General features: G+C 30.5%; 1 protein-coding gene across 1 annotated transcript; it reads right to left on the bottom strand.

Annotated features, from left to right (window-relative positions):
• Positions 1–8,263: 8,263 nt before the first annotated feature.
• On the bottom strand, positions 8,264–9,946 carry LOC120154675 (protein CUP-SHAPED COTYLEDON 2-like). Its single transcript, XM_039166340.1, has 3 exons — positions 9,766–9,946; positions 9,407–9,690; positions 8,264–8,812 (listed from the first exon to the last, which is right to left on the bottom strand). Exons 1-3 carry the CDS (start codon positions 9,944–9,946, stop codon positions 8,264–8,266), a joined length of 1,014 nt encoding a protein of 337 aa, XP_039022271.1.
• Between the last annotated feature and the right edge of the window lie 10,787 nt (positions 9,947–20,733).

Genomic DNA, 20,733 nt, shown 5'->3' with positions numbered 1-20,733 from the left:
TTTAGAAACATTATATAGAAATTCTTACCTTAAAGGCCCAAACAAAGCCTGACAAAGTGTATTTGGACCCATCGCCCCGCAAACTTTTGCGGTCATCAAAGGCATACGACAACTTAGTCCAGGTAGCTTTCCATATATACGAACCCCACGGAAACAGATTCCATGCATTCAGGTCCTCTACCAATATTATTAGCTCCCGATGAATAGGTTGTCTGGCCTCTCTGCCTAAAAAGCCGGCATACACAAGTAGTAGAAGGCATACTCGGACAACATCGACGTCTTCCATCCGAGTGAAACCAGCTTTCTTATTAAATAATTTCTTCAGGTCGTCGACATGTAGGTTCGGCTTCTCCATTGACTCATCCGGAAAAACCCGGGATAACCATGATGGGCGGGCGATATGACGAGTGTACCGGCCTACATCATCGTGTCCGAATCGTAGACCAGTGATTAAGCAGAACTCCTTCCGCCCAAAGCAAGTATACGCTGGTGGAAAATGAAACCATATCTCTTCCTCACCACGTTGTATACTGTCGGGTAGATTTGATGTCATGGTCTGAAGCCACAAATGGGTCAAATTAGCATCTCCACCCGGATGCTGTACTCTCAGCCATGGCCCGAAGCAGGTTTCCTCAAACAATTGTCTTTGAGCAGGTGAAAGCTTCTTTGCAATTGTAGTGGCCAGGCTGACTTTATTTCTCAAGGTCAATTGAGCCGAAAAAAATTTCTACAAAAACAATAAACATACCAAGTTAGATATACCAAAAACTACACTGTGAAGATATACCAAAAACAATAAACATAAAAAGTAGTAGTTTATTCTTGAAACTAAAATTTGCAACACTGTTTTGTCTTTTGGTTGAAATGAAAATCGCAACGAGAGAATCGCAACGCGAGATGACAATCGCAACGAGAGAATCGCAACGCGAAATGAAAATCGCAACGAGAGAATCGCAACGCGAAATGAAAATCGCAATGCGATTTTGGTTTCGCGTTGCGATTCTCTCGTTGCGATTTTCATTTCGCGTTGCGATTCTCTCGTTGCGACAGTCATTCTCTCGTTGCGATTTTCATTTATCTCGTTGCGACTCTTCTGCAAATTGAAACTTGAATGGATTGCATTACTTCAACCAAAAGACAGAACAAAGACAAAGACAAATACTAACTTGAAAATCGCAACGAGAGAATAGCAACGCGAAATGAAAATCGCAACGACAGAATCGTAACGCGAAATGAAATCTAAGTGAAATGGTTAATCTATTATTGAAATGACCAGTAAACTTATCATCAGTTTCAATATGAAAAACCTACAATAATGCAAACATTTCAAAATAAAAATAATTAAAAAAACTAACCCTCGGAGGTTGATTTTCCATTTCTGAATATTGTGAGGGATTTCTGACCGTGAATGGTTGTGAGGGATTTCGCCGGAGATGGGGACGGAAATCTTCGGAGATGGGGACGGATTTCTTCGCCGTAGAGAGTGAGAGATGGAGATGGGACTGAGTTGTGATTTTAGGTTTTAGGTTATGAGTTGCGATTACGGGATTTTGTCTTAATATTCTTTTTGTAATTTGAAAATAAAATACGCGTAGCGATTATAATGGCGCTTTAAATATCGCGTTGCGATTTACGGATACGCGTTGCGATTTTATGTATTATCGTTGCGATTTACGGATACGCGTTGCGATATACGGATACGCATTGCGATTTACCCATACGCGTTGCGATTTACGGATACACGTTGCGATTTACGGATACGCGTTGCGATTTATGTGTTCGCGTTGCGATTTTCATATTCGCGTTGCGATTATGGAAAATCGCAATGCGAATTTGTACTATCGCATCGCGATTTTCAAGAATCGCGTTGCGATTTTGGAAACTGATTTGCGATTCTGGAAACTGATTTGCGATTCTGGGGATCGCGTTGCGATTTTTATTTCGCGTTGCGATTTTGTTGGTCATTTTGGCAAATCCAAAAAAAGTTGGTTAAAATCGTATATTATAACTTTTTTTTGGTCACTGAGGCGATTTTCTCTTTGGAAAATGGGCATGCATGCTTTGATGTTGTTATGCAAAGGGGTTGGGCCTCCCTTCAAATTTACCTAAAATGTTATTGTTTTCTCTGCATTTCCAATCATTTTATCTTACATCACACCCTCATTTCCCTTAATATAACCAAATATTTCCTTACATTTGTGTCACTTGTGTTTAGGATCACATGTGATGTAGCTTCATAAACAAAAAAATGATTTAATATATATAACGGGATAAGATCCGTTAACATAATGTAAAATTTAAAAACTTCGTATGTTTTTTTAAGATCGTTGAACGAGTGAAAATGAATAATTAATCTTTATATTACACTATTAAACTTAATACTTAAAAACTTTAATCTTAATTATTAAACTCATTTAATCCAACAACCCTCTCTCTCTCTCTCTCTCTCTCTCTCTCTCTCTCTCTATATATATATATATATATATATATATATATATATATATATATCATTTTGACATTGAACATGAAATTCATATATATATATATATATATATATATATATATATATATATATATATATCTCACCTGTCTATAATTATTGTCACTTAAACTCAGTCCAAGATGCCAATTGACTTGCAATTGCTCAAGGGGGAAAAGGGGGCTTTGTCTAGTGCCTAGCAAAAGTAGATGTGGGCTACACTGCCCTTAATGAACAAAAAGTAATTAATATTTTGATTTAGAAAAACATTAGGGTAAATTACACGTTTAGTATGTAAACTAACAATTTTGATCCGTTTTAGTATCTAAACTTTTTAAAAAAAATCAAAACCATACATAACTTTTAGTTTTTGTTTTGTTTTAGTACCTCACCATTAAAAATTTAACGATATTGCATTTGTATGGGTAAATTACATCATTCATCGCTCAATTGTCTTCTCATTCCTATTTTGGTACTAAAGTTTAAAAAAAACAATTTAACTACTCAACTTTCAAGTTGCTCTTATATTAATCACTCTAGTTTATTTCCTTATTTTTTATGACATGATATTTGTTATTGTTATTTTATTAATATATAATTAAAAATAAAAAAATTTGAAAGTTAGAGTGATTAAGTTAAGAGTAATTTGAAAGTTAAGTAATTAAAGTAAAAAAATTAAACTTTAACTACAAAAATAGGAGTGAGAAGATAGTTGAGTGATGAATTATGTAATTTACCCAGGAAAAAGGTACCACTCACAAATCCCATGTTAAGTTTTTAACAACGATGTACTAAAACGAAACAAAAACTAAACGTTAGAGATCTTTTTTTAAAAAGTTAAAAGTTTAAGTATTAAATCATACCAAAACTGATAGTTTAGATACTAAATTTGTAATTTACCCAAGAATTATTATCGATGTACAAAACCATAATTTTATGTCTCCTTTAAATCTTTTTCGTAAAAGATTTTCTTTGCAAACTACGCTATGCTACATATTTATTGTTATATCTTTTGGATTATGCTACATTCAGAATTCTATAATCTTTGGAGGTTTGAAAAGTCTCTAAGGTGGTGTTTGTTTTTGTAGAGGTAAAAAGTCTGCAGTATGCGGACCACATCTGCAGGCATCTGCAGCAGAAGAGGTGGACCAAAAGTCTGCAATCTGCAAGAAGAAGACTGTTTGTTTTTTAACGTCTGCAGCCTGCTAAAATGAACTGAAATATAAATAAACTGACTTTTTAAACTTAAAAGAGTTTTGCAATACTGAGATTTAAATAATTTTAATTTTACAATACTGAAATTTAAATAATCCATACAACTACAATAATAAATTATTTAAAATAAATCAATCTATATTTTAAAATAAATCAATCTATACTAATAAATTATTTAAAATAAATCAATCCATACAACTACAATAATAAATCAATCCATACTAATAAATTATTTAAAATAAATCAATCCATACAACTACAATAATAAATCAATCCATATTTTAAAATAAATCAATCTATACAAATAAATTATTTAAAATAAATCAATATATACTAATAAATTATTTAAAATAAATTAATCCATATTTTAAAATAAATCAATTCATATTTTAAAATAAATCAATTCATACAAATAAATTATTTAAAATAAATCAATCCATATTTTAAAATAAATCAATCCATACTAATAAATTATTTAAAATAAATCAATCCATACAACTACAATAATAAATCAATCCATATTTTAAAATAAATCAATCCATACAAATAAATTATTTAAAATAAATCAATCCATACTAATAAATTATTTAAAATAAATCAATCCATATTTTAAAATAAATCAATCCATACTAATAAATTATTTAAAATAAATCAATCCATATTTTAAAATAAATCAATCCATACTAATAAATTATTTAAAATAAATCAATCCATATTTTAAAATAAATCAATTCATACTAATAAATTATTTAAAATAAATCAATTCATATTTTAAAATAAATCAATTCATACTAATAAATTATTTAAAATAAATTATTTTAAAATAAATCAATCCATATTTTATAATAATTTATTTTAAAGTAAATTATTTTATAATAAATTATTTTATAATAAATTATTTTAAAATAAATAACCTTATTAAATTATTTAAAATTATTTTAATAAATAACTATTTTTTATAATTGTTCTTGAAGAGGTTTGAAGACCTTTGAAGACATAAAACCAAGTATGCACCAAGAAGAGCTCGCGCAGACGTTTGAAGAGCTTCTGTCTTCTAAAAAACAAACAGTTTGCGAAGTCTAATGTCTGCGCGTGGTCTGCGCGACGCAGACATAAGTGGTTTGAAGAACTTGCACAGTGAAAACAAACACCACCTAAATGTTAATATCTTTTGGTTAACTATAATCTTTTGATATAAACATTGGCAGATTCGAGTAATCTATCATAATTATATAGGTTAAATGTCTTAATTATATTAATTCACAGTTTCATACATAATATTTAAAAATTATTAATTTCATACATGATGTTTTTTGCCGTTAACGGATTCACCCACTTCCGTCACGGAAAGTGACGTGAAACCCTACTACCACAACTCGTGACACTTTAAAAACATATTTTTTTAGGTAAATTACACCATTCATCATTCAACTATATTCTCACTCTTATTTTAGTCACAAAAATTTTAAAAAATTAATTTAAATTTGAGTTTTTAAAGTAAGAGTAATTCTATAGTTTAATAATTAAATTAAAAAATTAAACTTTTGTGACTAAAATAAGAGTGAGAATATAGTTGAGTGATGAATGGTGTAATTTACCAAAAAAATTTAATGTGCCGCGTGTCATTTTATTAGTGGTCGTAAGGTTTCACGTCACTTTTTGTGACGAAAGTGGATGAATTCGTTAACGGTAAAAAACATCATGTATGAAATCGAGAAGTTTTAAACATTTTATATGAAACTGAGAATTTAGTATAATTAATGTATGAATGGGGTATTTAACCCTAACGAAATATATTATCTGACATTCATATTTAGTTTTTTTTTTCTGTCAACCTATAGATAATCATTATAACACTAAGTCTGACACCAATATCAAAAGCTAATATACAAGTCATCATATATGGCCGGAGAAAAAAATATCTCCCATTAGTTCTGTCTTAATTTATTTGAGAATCTCAATTTTTTTTATTAAATTGGGTAAGTATAATATATTATTTGTTTAAGGATAATTCTCAATCATTTGACATTAAAAATTTACACTCCTGATATTTTTAGTACTCAAATCCGAAACATTAAAAAATAATAATAATTTTTTTACTACTTAGGTCGCTCGATTCATATTAATTTTTTTAAAACTATATAATTTATTATTAAAGTTGACATATGAATATAATTTATGGTAGCTTGTTTCTTTTTCGGCCGACATCTATTGGCCGACATGTACCCAATATATTAAGATCTCTGTACTGCCTATATTAATTATTTTCTTTGAAAAAAATGCCAATTTCTTCAATATTAAGGGGAATCGGGTAAATTTAACTTGCATGTTCCATGAAGCCAAAATGGTCCTCCAACAATAGAGTACTCCTTTATTAAATCTCTCACTATTATAATATGAAATGGTCCTCAGACTATAGTATATTACTTTGTTAAGTTTCTCGACTATTAAAAGTTATAAAATATTCACCGAACTACTCATATATTCTAAACTCACCCTTTTCCATTAAAAATTATTGATCGACTGAGCTGAACGTTAACATGATGAATGAGATATGATAGTCGTTTTATATTTCGGATCATATTTTATCATATCACAGTCAGCATATTATTATTCTGCTCAGAATGTCGACAATTTTTTAACGAAAAATGATGAGTTTGAAACATATGAATAGTTGGATGATCATTTTATAACTTTTAACAGTTAAATGACTTAATAAAGTAGAACCCTATAGTTGGAGAACATTTATTTACTTCACCCAAATTTATATAAAGTGAGACTCGAATATAAAGAAGTAAATGCAAATAATTATCTACACTATTCATGTCATGTAGTATTATTATAATTAATTCAATAAAATAAATGATGGCGCAGTTGAAAAAAATTGGGACAAGCATTATTTATGTCCCCATTATACCATGTTCACATAGAAAGCTACATTGTTAACAGAACACTAGCAAATATGTCGGCGTTATTAAAATAATAACCCTAAAATTTATTTATTTTTAAATGGATTCTCACACCAGATTTGTTAAAAAAATATCGCTTAAAATGTCCACGTAAGATAATCTTATGTTTTACGAAAAGTGAGGTTAGATTTCATGTTTTACAAAAAGCGATATTCATGCATTTTTGTTTGTTTTATTTGAAAATTTAATAAGTGTCGCTTTTTGTAAAATGTGAGATCAGATTTATGTCCCTCCCCAAATGGATAATGATGTACCATATACTCTTAATTGGGTGCGATAATTCTAAATTCGATACGAAAAATATACCACGAACAAAATATAAAATGAATTATTAACATAAATTATAATAAAATATATTAAAATTTATATAAATGTGTACAAAATAAGGGGTCCATTTTCGAAGACTCCAGTACCAAATGTAACTTACCATTTAATGCTTTTAGAGAGACATGCCCCTTGGATAAACTGTGTTTAGGATTTAAACTATCAGTTTTAGTTTATTTTGGTATATGAATTTTTTATTTTTTTAAAATCATATCTAATGTTTATTTTTTGTTTCGTTTTAGTGCTCCGTCGTTAAAAACTTAACGGACGGACTGGCGTGACATAGTTCTGATGGGCGAACGATCAATCTGAACGGTGGACTACGAAAGAATGACGATTCGACCAACATAGTCCAATTTCAGACCCATCATACGGTAGACCATGGAGATCATAGGATAAAGAAATCGAAGAGTCCATTGTGAATTTAGGAATATTGAGGCATTTTTCGGTAAAATAGAGGTCATAATCGTGTTCAAGAGGTTCAAAAGATACGAGCTGGAAAATTTAGACTTCAACTGCCAATATATACGAAGGTCAACGAGCCTGCCCGTTAAGTTTGAGCTGATTTTTTTTTCTCTTTTCTTATAGTTGCTAGATTAATCATTAATAACAATAAAACTGAATAAATAGTGGGAAGACTAAATGTTTTAAATAAAGATAATATAAATATTTAATATCATACACTTATAGTATGAAAAGTATATTTTAAAATAATAGGGTTGTGCATATTTAACCCTTTAATTCATAATTATCTTGGTTAATAAATATATATATTAAAATAATTTAAAATAATTACAATATAATATTTATTCAAAATCATTTTTATTATCTTATTATTAAAATGAGTCAATAATATAAAATGTGCATCATTTTATTTTTATATTTCTGACAAATATTAAATTGAAATCACTTACTCTATTTCTATACATCAAAGGTGTCCCTTACTTAACTTCAAAATCCAGACATGACTCTCTTTTCCAGGAAAAAGATGATTAGATTTGGCCACAAAATAGAGGGTAGAAATTGACTGTTGGGATCACATCACAACACATTTTAAAAACACAATTTATCAGCTTTGGACAAGTCACTTTCATCCAACCAACAAACCCTAATCTAAATCTAAGATGGGAACAATAATGATAAAGCATTAATTGTCTTAAAAACGTGATAATTAACCTAAGCTGACGTTGATCTCGGCTCCTTTCCCATGTCAGCACCTAATGACAACATAAATTTAGAGATAATGGGGAGAAAATTCCAAACTACTCTTTAAGTTTTAGTGAGTCCACATGCAATCAAGCTCGGTTGGACCGATTGACATCTTGCTACCACCAGCACCTCTGTAGTTAACTTCCCAGTCGACGGATGAGCCACCGTGAAGTGGCGGGGCCGCCATTGTTGGCTGGGGGAAGAAGACAGGGAGTGGCAGATTCTCCTCAAGAGACTTGAAGGTTGGAAAAACGGAAGCGCCTGCATGTGTCGAATACCATGGTATGTGATCAAAAGTGGTGGCGTTGATCATCTGGGGTGGAGGTGGTAACGCTTGTTCGAAACCTGTTGCGGCGGCCGCAACGGTGGAGAAACAGGACACGTGCTCGGTTTGAGCATAACTGTCGTAGGAGAAACTATCACGGTCGGCGGTGGCAACGGCGGTCGTCGTGGGATCAAGGAGAGGCGGAAGGGAAACCGATGAAGGAGAGCTCGGTTCTTGGTAATGCGCAACGGAGGCGCTCATCCGTGTCTTCTTGGCACCACCGACGGCGCTGGTGGTGGCACCGTTGATGGTGCAACTCTTCTGAAACACCCTGGATATCACCCATTCATCCTGGAACAATGCCAAAAAAAAAAAAAACATTGGAATAAGTGCAAGAGACATGAAATTAATAAGATTTTTCAAACATACCTTTCGACCTCCATTAATGAAACAACAGCGTACGGTACATAATAATACTTTCGTGTGTATGTTTTTATTAAGCTAAAATCATAACCTCCATGAACTTACTCCAAAAACCAGACGCCATTGCAGGTAGAACTGTAAATAGAGAGGTAAAACTCCAATATTACTGAGTACGACTCAAACTCAAACTCGAAATCTAAATTTAAAATTATATTCGAACTCGAAAAAAACATAAACTAAAAACAATCACTGACATGTTTTGCTTGAAGCTTAAGTTGGACATCAGAATAAACTGAAACCCAAGCTTAAATTTAAACCTTAAATACATATAAATCAGGTCAAGTATCAAATAGTTCACTTCGTATGGTTAAGAACTCGATTCAAATTTGATATCGAATGGAATCCATTCGAGTATAGTGATGATCAAGTTATAACAGAACCAACTCAATTAACTTACTATACGTCTCGTTATCAACCCTAATTGTAGAAAACAGATGAGAGGTGAGAACAAGAGAGAGAGACCTTTGAGCTCCTGGAGAGATAATGGTAAGCAAATTTGCCCTCGAGTCGATACTCATGCATGACCCAGTTGCTCTTTTCGCCTTTAGGAGCTCGACCACGATAAAACACCAAAGTCTTCTTCATCCCCAGAAGTGCACAAGTTTTCGAACTGTAAATCTCCCGATCTTTGCCAGTAGCTTTCCAGTAACCAGTTTCAGTTGCTCGATTAGTTCTCAAACCAGTAGGGTACTTCCGGTCTCTCAAGCTGAAGAAATACCACTCTTTCTCTCCCATCTTCGCCTTCCCTGCAAACAAAACACACAAAAACTTACACAAGCTGCAGATTAAACAACTAATATTATGTTCAGTGAATCACGTACCAGGAAGCTCCCATGGTTCGGACTTGTTGAGATCGACTTCAGCTATGGCTCTACTAGTAAAGCTACCATCAAGAACTTTCTTCAAAAGATAGTAAGTGATGAGCTCCTCATCTGTTGGGTGGAACCGGAAGCCTGGTGGTAACCGAGTTTCACCTTGGTTAAAACGATGAAAACCATCCATATCTGAAACCCTAAGCTTGAACCAGACAACTAAGAAAACCCTAAACTTCAAAAACCTCAAAAACTTAAAAAACCAAACTTTGTCATCCCCATGACACAATTGAGGAGGCGAGAAAATAGTTTTTAATATAGAAAAATCTTAGTTCTTTTTTTAAAGATTCAAATACAAGGATGATTATAAAAATATAAAGGGAAAAGAGATTGCTGCAGGGAATGGAGTATGCGTGCGTGTGTGAGAAAATGTGCAGGTATTCTCTGTCAGTGAAGAAAATGAAAAGGAGGGAACAGAAAGTTGTTTTATTGAGAGAGAAAGTAAAGGTGGAGATAAATTGAGGATAAAGGAAGGGGGAAGGGGTTTTCTTTTTTCACCATGGAAATTGTAAAAGAAAAGAAGAATGGATCAATAAAGCTGTTTTCATATCTCTTCCTGTCAGCACAGTACAATAATCAATGACCTATTTCCACCCACACCCATTGTCATCACACGCAACCTTTTGTTACATATGAAATTTTGTATTATTTTCTATAAATTTGGTACATTGGATAAGCGTTTTTCTCTATAAAAAAAATCACCCTAATAATACAATATTATTTAATCTGCACACTTTTTTCAAATATTACTTAATTAGTATGTTTTTGATAAAGAGAGAATAAAAAGAGTTTTCAGAGAACGCCTTGCAGACGTAGATGAAAGGCGTAGATTAAGAAATACGTTTTTCTGAGATTCTGTTTGAACTGACATCATGGTAGAAAGACGTAGATCAGGAGACGTGCCTTCGCAAGGAATTCTGACACGTGGTGTCCCATCCTCTATAAATACCGACGTTTTTATCAAAAAATTACCCTAACAATAAAATAACACCTAGTATAACATTTTCTACAAAATATTACTGATCTAATACCATTTCAGACAGAGAGATAATAAAATGTATTTCAGGGAACGCACCTTGCAGAAGCGGTCAGAAGGCGCAGATTAGGAAGCGTGCCTTCCTAGGGTTCTGTTCGAGCTGGCGCCATGATGGAACGGTGCAGAACAGGAGAGGCGCCTTCACGAGGAATTCTAACACGTGGGAGAATGCGTGGATTCAGTTTGATTGTATTTTTCATACAATTATGTCCCATCAATTTGGACCACAGACTTGCAATATTTCACAATATTAATGCAGTATGGTAAGTTCAAAAAAGCTGGTAGAATTGGCATCGATCGCCAAGCACTCGATCATTGTGATATGCATGACAAGTTTCGAAGTTGACTATTTTCCTAGGATTCAGTTTGTGCACTACGTTAAACCAACTTGGTAGTTCTTTTTAAGATGAATCCCACTCGTCGCGAAGTTTTTTAATGATATTCTGCTTTATCTTTCATGTTTTCCTGTAGGAGATGGTGTACTCATATTGAGACTATATAGTTGAAATCAACACCGTAATAACTATTTGGGAGCTTGCTTTGATCATTGGCATGATGGCTTGGCAAATAATGTCGGAGTCCAAGCTGGGATGGTATTGGTTGATCCGTCCATCACATCATATATGAGGATATTTGTATATTGTTAGTTCTCATATATTATTTTTCCTCTTTCTCTTCGATACACGAACCATCCAGTTGCATCCGTTATCACGTTTGAGACAGTGACATATATACTTTTTAGTAGTGGATCGGTCGACTTTGGAGTGAACATAATTACAAATGTTGTAATTCTTAATTGCAATCATCACTTCTTATTTGGATGGAAACTCTATTCTGATATATAACTCATCATTATTGACTGATGAGTTAAATCTGTACTCATCAATATTAGTCATATCCGTAAATTTTGGCCCGTGCATTGCATCATATATGCTTCATACATGTGTGTTGGAGGTTCAGTGTGTACCATATTTATAGGAACTTCATCTACATCATCATCATCAGAGTTTATGTTAAAATACAGTGATTTTGGCTCAATGAATACTCCAGTCTCAGCACTATATGCACCTAGTTCACGAAAATGTTCTTCTAGTAAAGATAAGTATTCCTCCGTGATGCTGATATTTTGGCCGAACAAGCTGGTAGTTAAATGTCTTCCCCTTGAACTTGAAGGCATCGTGTCATACGGGTTTTAAACTAACTGTTGTGTCGCAGACATCTCTACATTGAGGTTGAAGAAGCTCGCAGTTGAATGTCTCCCCTTGAAACTTGAAGGCATCGTGTCAAATGGGTATTAAACAGATTTCTGTGTCGAAGGCATCTCCATATTCAGGTCAAAAAATTGGCAGATGAATGTCTTCCCCTTGATATAGAAGCGATGTTGCCATAAGAATTGTTCATGGAGCCAACTCGGTAGAGATCGTACCAAGTTACTGATGAATGTCTCTCCATTAAACTTGATATGATGGTACCAGGATGTAGATTTACCATTAACGAGGTAAAACCATTACACATTACTTGTGTTGGGTTGTCAACTTGACTATCTTGTTGAGCTAGCCCATAGTGGGAGCATAATAACATACCACGAACCGCATAAACTTCAACAAATATGACATACATTTGTGTGACAGCGTCTGGATTTTGATTCTAAGCATCAACCATCATAGCAACATCGTGGAAGGGACAATAGTGGAAGGGACAATAATTGAAGGGGAATAATAGATGGCATGTCTCATGATTCGCGTCTTCCCCACATGTCAGAATTCCCCTCGAAGGCACGTCTCCTGATACACACCTTTCCATCGTGGCGCCATCTCGGATAAAACCCCAAGAAGGCGCATTTATTGATCCACACCTTCCGTCCACGTATACAAGGTGCGTTCCTTAAAACATGCTTTATTATCACTATGTCATAAAGATAGCTAGATCGGTAATATTTTGAGAAATGATGTCTGGCAGGTAATATTATACAATTTAGTTGATTTTTTGGTAAAACGCCACATTGGATATATATATATATATAATTTTATATTTTTTTCAATAAATTAAATAATAATATATTATTTTTAATCCCTTTGAACTCAATAAATGATATCAGTTATAAAAAATATTGCTATTTTTAAGACTCTGAATTTTAATAATTGTGTTTCTAAGAGGTATACGGGATAGAATTGCAAAATTTTATATTATGGGATAAACTTGAACATGAAAAATGTTAAGGGACGAAAACAAATTTTTAATAGAATATATATATAACAAATCTAAATTATATGATAATTTTAAATTTTCAAATGGGACGACCGCCCTTACCCGTCCTCACCTTCGTCTGTCTCTGGAAATGTATTGTTAAACTTTTGAAGGTATAATATCCTATAATCATCCTAGATTATTCAAAATAATAATAATAATTTTTATGATAATGTGTCATTATATAATTTGTTATATTATCTATGTATCAGATATTGATCTACTTTATTATATGTAATTAAATGTTGTAAAAATCGTGAGCTTTTAAGTGTTTAAGTTTGAGTTTAATTTATGTATTTGTATGTTTTTTTTGTTTAAATTCTATCTTGATTTAGGTTTCAACTTGTATAAGGTATATTCCAAATTATTCTGATTTATATTGAATTTTTTATCAACCTATTCATTTCTGTATTATAATTATTGTTTTTAGTTTTTTTTAGATGTTTTAATATTTTGATTAATCCAATTAAATTACAAAGTAGAATATGTTCTACACGCTCTCAATTATTTGACAATTAACACTCAATCATCATGTTGCAGTCGCTGGTGCTCGAACCCGTAACCTCTATGAACAACAACGATTCTTTTAACCAATGAGGTAAGTTGATTCGTACATTTTACTAATTAATATTAATAGTATTTGTATGGATATAAATTGATAAGAACTTTTAAAAGTAATTTATACATTCATGTTAAGTTGATTTTTTAAAAAATAATTTTCTTAACTATATTATTTCTATTATTTATTGGTTTTAGATATAATTATCTTCTTGGTTCTTTTATAAATCATGTGTCTTTTATCTATTATTTTGATTATATAATAAACAATATCACTTTATCATCAGTGTAATTGGTTTTTGTAAATACTTCTTTAATTAACATCAAGAAACTATAGTTATGTATTATATAATTACAAGGATCTAAAAAATTAACAAATGCATTTTCTTTCTACCTTTAATTTATCAAAATTAAATGATCATTCATACATAAATCTAAATTTTTTCGAATCAAGTTAACTTCGACTCGAATTTAACCCGTACGTAAATAAAGGTTTTAATATTTATAATCATTGATAGATTCAATTCGACTTAAATAGATTGATTTATCGTGAATCTTAACTTCTAATTCCTGAATTATAATCGTAATCCATAATCCATACAGTTTAAACCCTAAATTATAAACCAGGTAAAAAAAGTTAAAAAAAAATAGTAACTATCTTTAGGTAAACCCTAATAAGAAGTTAGAAAAGAACTATCTTTAGGTAAACCCTAACATTAAAAATTTCAGCAGCAAGTAACTAAGCAAAAAAAAAAAAGCAAGTTGGCTAAGTTGCTTCCCTTTCCCTTACTTGCTTTTTTCTTCTAGGCATGTGCCCTTGTTGCATGCTATCAAGTTGTTTTCCAATTGTTTTTTTGTCTATTTATTGATCAATCAAAGTTCTACCATTCTAGACATTGTTCTGAAACTATACGATCGACTGATCATTCTCTAGTGGTTCACCGTTCGGATTGGTCACCCATCCATTGGAACTATGTCATGTCAACTCATATGTTACGATTTTAACGATATGGGTGTTAAAATGAAACAAAAACTAAACGTTATGTATGATTTTGAAAGAAAAAATCAAAATTTAGATACTAAACATATAGTTTACCATATTTTTTATTTTCTTAAAATTTTATAAACTCGCACCGTAAAATTTTATATAAGTTTATCCTTTATCATAGAATTTTATGTTTGTCTTTAAATATAACCTAATTGTATCGTAAGATATTATAAATATATCTCATAACGTAAAATCTTATCTTCGTCTTTAGATATAATGTGTTCAAAAATGTCTGAAATTGCTTTTATTTTGGTAGGAATTGCAGAAGTTTCTACAGCCATGGCCCCTACCTGTTTCTTTCATGGATTGAATGCTAAGTGCTGAATTAGGTGACATTCTCAGCTACGCAATGTTTCTTCTAAAAAAAATGCAAAATAAATGGAACTCCAGACTGAGGTCAAGTATGGGCATCAATAATCAATAAAGAACAGATAAAAACTATTTAGACTTTGGGTAAACTACATGTATGGTCATTTATGTTTTTGATCTATCTTATTTTAGTCCTTTTCTAGTGAAACAAATATTAGATTTACGTTAAGCATGCAAAAGAATGAGTAAGCTATAAATTTTTTAATCCAACGGTCGTCGGTGACGATCGATGAAACTGGTAAACGGAGATCGACGGTGTAGGAATTTGATCAAATTCAAGAGTTTTCTTTTAAATCAACTCATTTAAAAAAAAATATTCACTACCATGATACATGTAATGGCACTCATTATATCTATAATCATGATAAACGTATGCGACCGAAAACAAGGTCGCAATCATAATTTAAATTCATGAGTGTGATACTCTTTATTCTCTAACTTTATATAGTAATTTATATACAGTGTCTTAATGTTGATGTAAAATACAAAATGATAATATCTATTTATATATTAACGAGATAAATAAATATAATTATCAAATAATAAATTTATCTAATAAATTATATGATAATATCAATGATCATGCCACTATAATACTGTAACAAATCAATGAATATGAACTCTGAAAATTAAAAAAAATTACAATTTTCAAAATTTAATAAATAAAAGTATAATTTACGAAAGATAGCTGAAAATATATAGTAATATATATATCTTTTACTAATTCCTTAATCTTATAAAAGCGAACACACCATCCAACACATGCAACTTTACACCATCGACAACATCCTCGTACTCTTCTCTTCATCAATTAGTTTTACACTTTTAATAAATAAACAAATAATAATATTTTTAAAAATAAATAAATAAATACGAATATAATAATAAAAATTTAAATAAATATAAATTGAATACGAACATCTTTATAAATAAAAGAACACGAAGATAATATTATCAGTTTATGTTAATTTAAACATATTATTATTTTCTGTTAAAAAAGAAAAGAAAAGGATTAGATGAGCATGCATGCATCAACTCAATCAATCCCATCCATCCATCACCAATCAGAGGTTTGATGGGAATGAGATTATGACGTGTCATGCTCGCATTTTAAGGTTTCATCACAGGCTTTACCTCAAATTATGTCGTCAATCTGCATGCTCCAGTCTTTCATTTCCCCAATTCCACGCCTTTTCTTGTCTAATTTGTCTAACTTGTCAAACCCTTCTCCAACAGTAATTTCCATAATTAGTTAGAATTATCCCCTTGATTTTCTCTCCAGTTCCATGTTTAAAAATTAATTAGAAAATAAATATGGGTAAATTATGGTTAAATGAAAAGTTTAGGTACTAAATGCGTTAAGTTTTTAACAGTAAGATATTAAAATGAAACAAAACTAAAATTTAGGTATGATTTAAAAAAACAAAATCTTAAATAGTAAAATAGATCAAAACTGATAGTTTAGTTACTAAATACGTAGTTTACCCAATAAATATTTAAAATATATTTATTGTTTATTTTATATTTGTAATTTTTTGGTCAAAATATATTCTTTTGTTTATTTTTTTACTATCATTTAAGGTATCTAAAAAAATTGATATTATTTTAAACTTAATATGTTCATATTTAAAAAAATCAAATTTTATAAAATAATTATTTACTGCATGGTATTAATTTATGATTAATATTAACTTTCTGTAAATAAAAATACCTCTAAAAATTATTTTTTTATCAATATCTCTCAAACAACATTAATTAAAAAAATATCCCTTAAATTGTCCACATAAGACTATCTCGCGCATTATAAAACACATTTAATGGACCTCGAATTTTATAGGGAATGAGACCATCAATTTTTCAGATAAAATCATTTAATATTAGATAAAAACAATAATAAATGGATGAAATCGTTTTTCGTAAAACATTATATTTTTTTCTTCAGAAATCGAAGTCATCCTACATAGAAGTTTGAGGGTATTCTCTTAATTAGGGTTAAATGGCAGTATTTGTTCAAAAAATAATAATTTTTAGGGGTTTTTAATATAATAACACGGACTCTATTTGGGTTCATGTGACATGGTAGATTCATCAATGGCCACGTATATACTACAGTTGGACAAAAATATGATATTGTGTAACAGGATAATTAACTAAGTGTTGTAATTATTATGTTTTAGACGACGACATACGCTGACAATAAAATAGTAGATCGATGAAATTCCGACAAAAAAATATAATGAACGATAGTTATCCGTTTGTAGTGACATATAAGATTTAGAGATTTGGAAAAATTTAAGAATTTTAAGGTGTTGAAAAATTTAAGATTTTGAGGGTGCGTTTGGTTCACGGAATGTAAGATTACCGGTGGGAATAAAAGATTACCAGGGAATAGGATTACTGAGAATGTTGTATTTTGTGTTTGGTTGGATTAGCAGGAATGTAACATTACTGTGTTTGGTTAAAAGAATAAAAGATTATTGGAATGTATATTTGACCAAATTGTTCTTATTATATATTTGTATAATATTACAAATTGTAAAATATTTATATATTTTCTTTAAAAAAATTAAATTCATAATATTTATATAATTTTTTTTACAAAATTAAAAATATAAAAAATGTTTAATGAAAGGGTAATTTTTTTAACCCCTGAACTTCATATAAAATTTTAATTATAGATTTTTTTTGTAAATCTAAAATAATTTAAGGATAAATTTATAATTTAACCTTCGTAGAATTTTTATTATTAAATGACAGAAGAATGATATTTTTTGAAAAAAAATAAAAATTTAAGGGTATTTTAGTCCAAAACGCCGGTAATATTACAATACATAAGGGATGGAGGTAATGATATTCTCGGTAATATACCCCAAAAAATCTACAATTGATAATAAAACATTACCGATAATGAGATTCCCGGCCAGCTAAACATGAGAATGTGGGATTCTCATCCTATAGAAATCCCACAATCCTTGAATAGTGTTTGTAAACTTAATTTCAAGTAAAATTATTAGAAGAACTATGTTACATATCAAGCATTGATTGAATAATAGATTTTTAATGATTATTAACGGTCAAACGTATTCAATGATAACTAAAAAATATTGGATATTTAATTTTTGATTAATCTGATATGTTTATGAGTAGTATTATTTGTTCTAACGACTCTTACTCATTTGACAATTAACGCTTAATATAATCTTTGGTGCTCAAACTTGAGACTTTTAGGGGGTGTTTGGATAGGGGAATGTGGGATTCTCAGGGGAATGAAATCCACATTCCTCCGTTTGGTTAGCCCGAGAATCTCATTCCCGGTAATGTAAGATTACCAATAGTGAATTTTTTTGAGTATATTACCGGGAATGTCATTACCTCCCTTTCCTTATGTATTGTTAGATTACCGGCGTTTTGGACTAAAATGCCCTTAATTTTTTTTCTTTAAAAAATATCTTTATTTTGTCATTGAATAATAAAAATTCTACGAATGTTAAATTACAAATTTATCCTTAAACTATTTTAGATTTATAAAAAAAATCTATAATTAAAATTTTATATGAAGTTCAGGGGTTAAAATAAAATTTTACCCTTTCATTAAACATTTTTATATTTTCAATTTTGTAAAAAATATATATATAATTTTTATGAATTTAAATTTTTTAAAGAAAATTTATAAATATTTTCCAACTTTTAAAAAAATAAATATATAATAAGGATAATTTGGTCAAATATACATTCTAATAATCTTTTATTCCTTTAACCAAACACGGTAATCTTACATTCCTGCTATGTTAACCAAACACAAAATACAACATTCCCAGTAATCTTATTCAATGTAATCTTACATTTCCGCCGGTAATCTTACATTCCGTGAACCAAACGCACCCTTAAGAATAACAATCATTCATTTAATCACCGAGGTAGATTGATTCGGGTTTGAGTATCTATTTTGATAAAAAAAAATAGATACTTAAATTAGATAAAATGTGTAATTTAAATACATTTTAATCAAGCATACAAACATTAAAATTGATTTCTACTTTTCTCCAAAGCATATAAAAAATGAAATAATAATAATAACAATATTAATAATTATTTATGTGGAACAATATTTTATATTTGATCATTTTCTAATTAAATAACCCTATATTAACATGTGATGATTATTTAAACACGTACCTTTTCGTAAACCAGCGAAGGGCAGTTGACTTTGGAAATATCCACAAAAAGAAGAAAATAAAAAATAATTTTATAAAAAGGAATTATCGATTTTCACAAAATTATTTGTAGGAAAAATACAGAGCAAAAGACAAGAAACCCAATAATCGAGGGAGTACTTACCGAACTGAACCGCACCTGACGGCAATGTGAAGTAAGCCGCGCCGCCCTCCACCTGCGGTTCTTTCTTGCGCGTGCCAGGACCCACTCTATTTTATTTGACATTTAATCCAAAAACAACCATAACAATAAATAATTACATGTTACGCATCGTTTCTTAAAATATTACCGAACAAACAATTTCTGATAGGTGGACGAAAGTCACGAATTAAGAAGCGTGTCCTTTTGGGGTTTTGTCCGAACTAGTATCACAGTAAAAGATGCGGGTCATGAGGCGCACCTTAGTGATACGTGGGGAAGGCGTGAATCATGGAACTCACATTTATGAGATTTTCAGACACAGGCGGGAGGTGCAGATCACGAAATGTACCTTTTAATATTCAACTCTATTATTGCCTCCACCATTCCCAACTATCCCAACTAATCACTCATCCATCTCTTTTATAAATACCTCTCCGAATCCAAATAACAAATCACACCAAAATTAATTTCACATTATTCCTTCTATTAATTCCATTTGTTAAGCTAATTAGATTTTGTTATAGTTTTCATAAGGTAAAACTATTTTTTATTATATTATATTTGTTTCATATTTAATTATTTAATCAAATTTTTTGTATTCTTTATTTTTTATTATTTTTTACGGTTGTAAAATGAAAGACGGGATCATATCTCGATACATTTACGATCCGGTAACAATATTAAATTGTGTTATTTAAATTCTTGTGAATATTTTTAAATTTTTTAGTATTAGTTTATATTTTAATTCGTATACTATTTATTTAATTAGAATAATGATTGTATATTAGAAACAATTATTCGTTTTTACATATATAAGACTCTCAATCTTTCAAACTCTCAAACTAACAAAATAATGCTTATTTCAACTATTGTTTACTATGATGGAGAAACTCATGAAGATGAAACCGACGTTATCTTCGCATCAAATTATTTTATCACCTTATCCTTCAAGAAAAACATCACTCTTGAGGAGCTGATCAAGAAAATTTCAAGGAAGATTCATGTTGGGAGTAATAGAAGACTTTCTTCACTTCAGTACATATTTCTGACTGCACTATTTCCGTTAACTTATATAGCTTTTGTACTCTCTAATGATGACGATGTTGCTATGATGGTTGATGCTCATAATCAAAATTAAAACGTTGTTAAACATATGTATGCCACATTTGTTAAAGTGTATGAAATTCGTGGTATGTCATTATGCTCTCACTATGGGCTTGATCAACAAACTGATCAAATTGACAATCCAACTCAAGTAATGTGTAATGATTTTACCTCGTTAATGGTAAATTCACATATTGGT

This window comes from Hibiscus syriacus, unplaced genomic scaffold (assembly GCF_006381635.1).
Source record: "Hibiscus syriacus cultivar Baekdansim isolate YM2019G1 unplaced genomic scaffold, ASM638163v2 tig00111146_pilon, whole genome shotgun sequence".
NCBI classification, from domain to species: domain Eukaryota; kingdom Viridiplantae; phylum Streptophyta; class Magnoliopsida; order Malvales; family Malvaceae; genus Hibiscus; species Hibiscus syriacus.
Note: the sequence above shows the minus strand (reverse complement) of the source record. Positions and strands in the feature narration are given on the sequence as shown.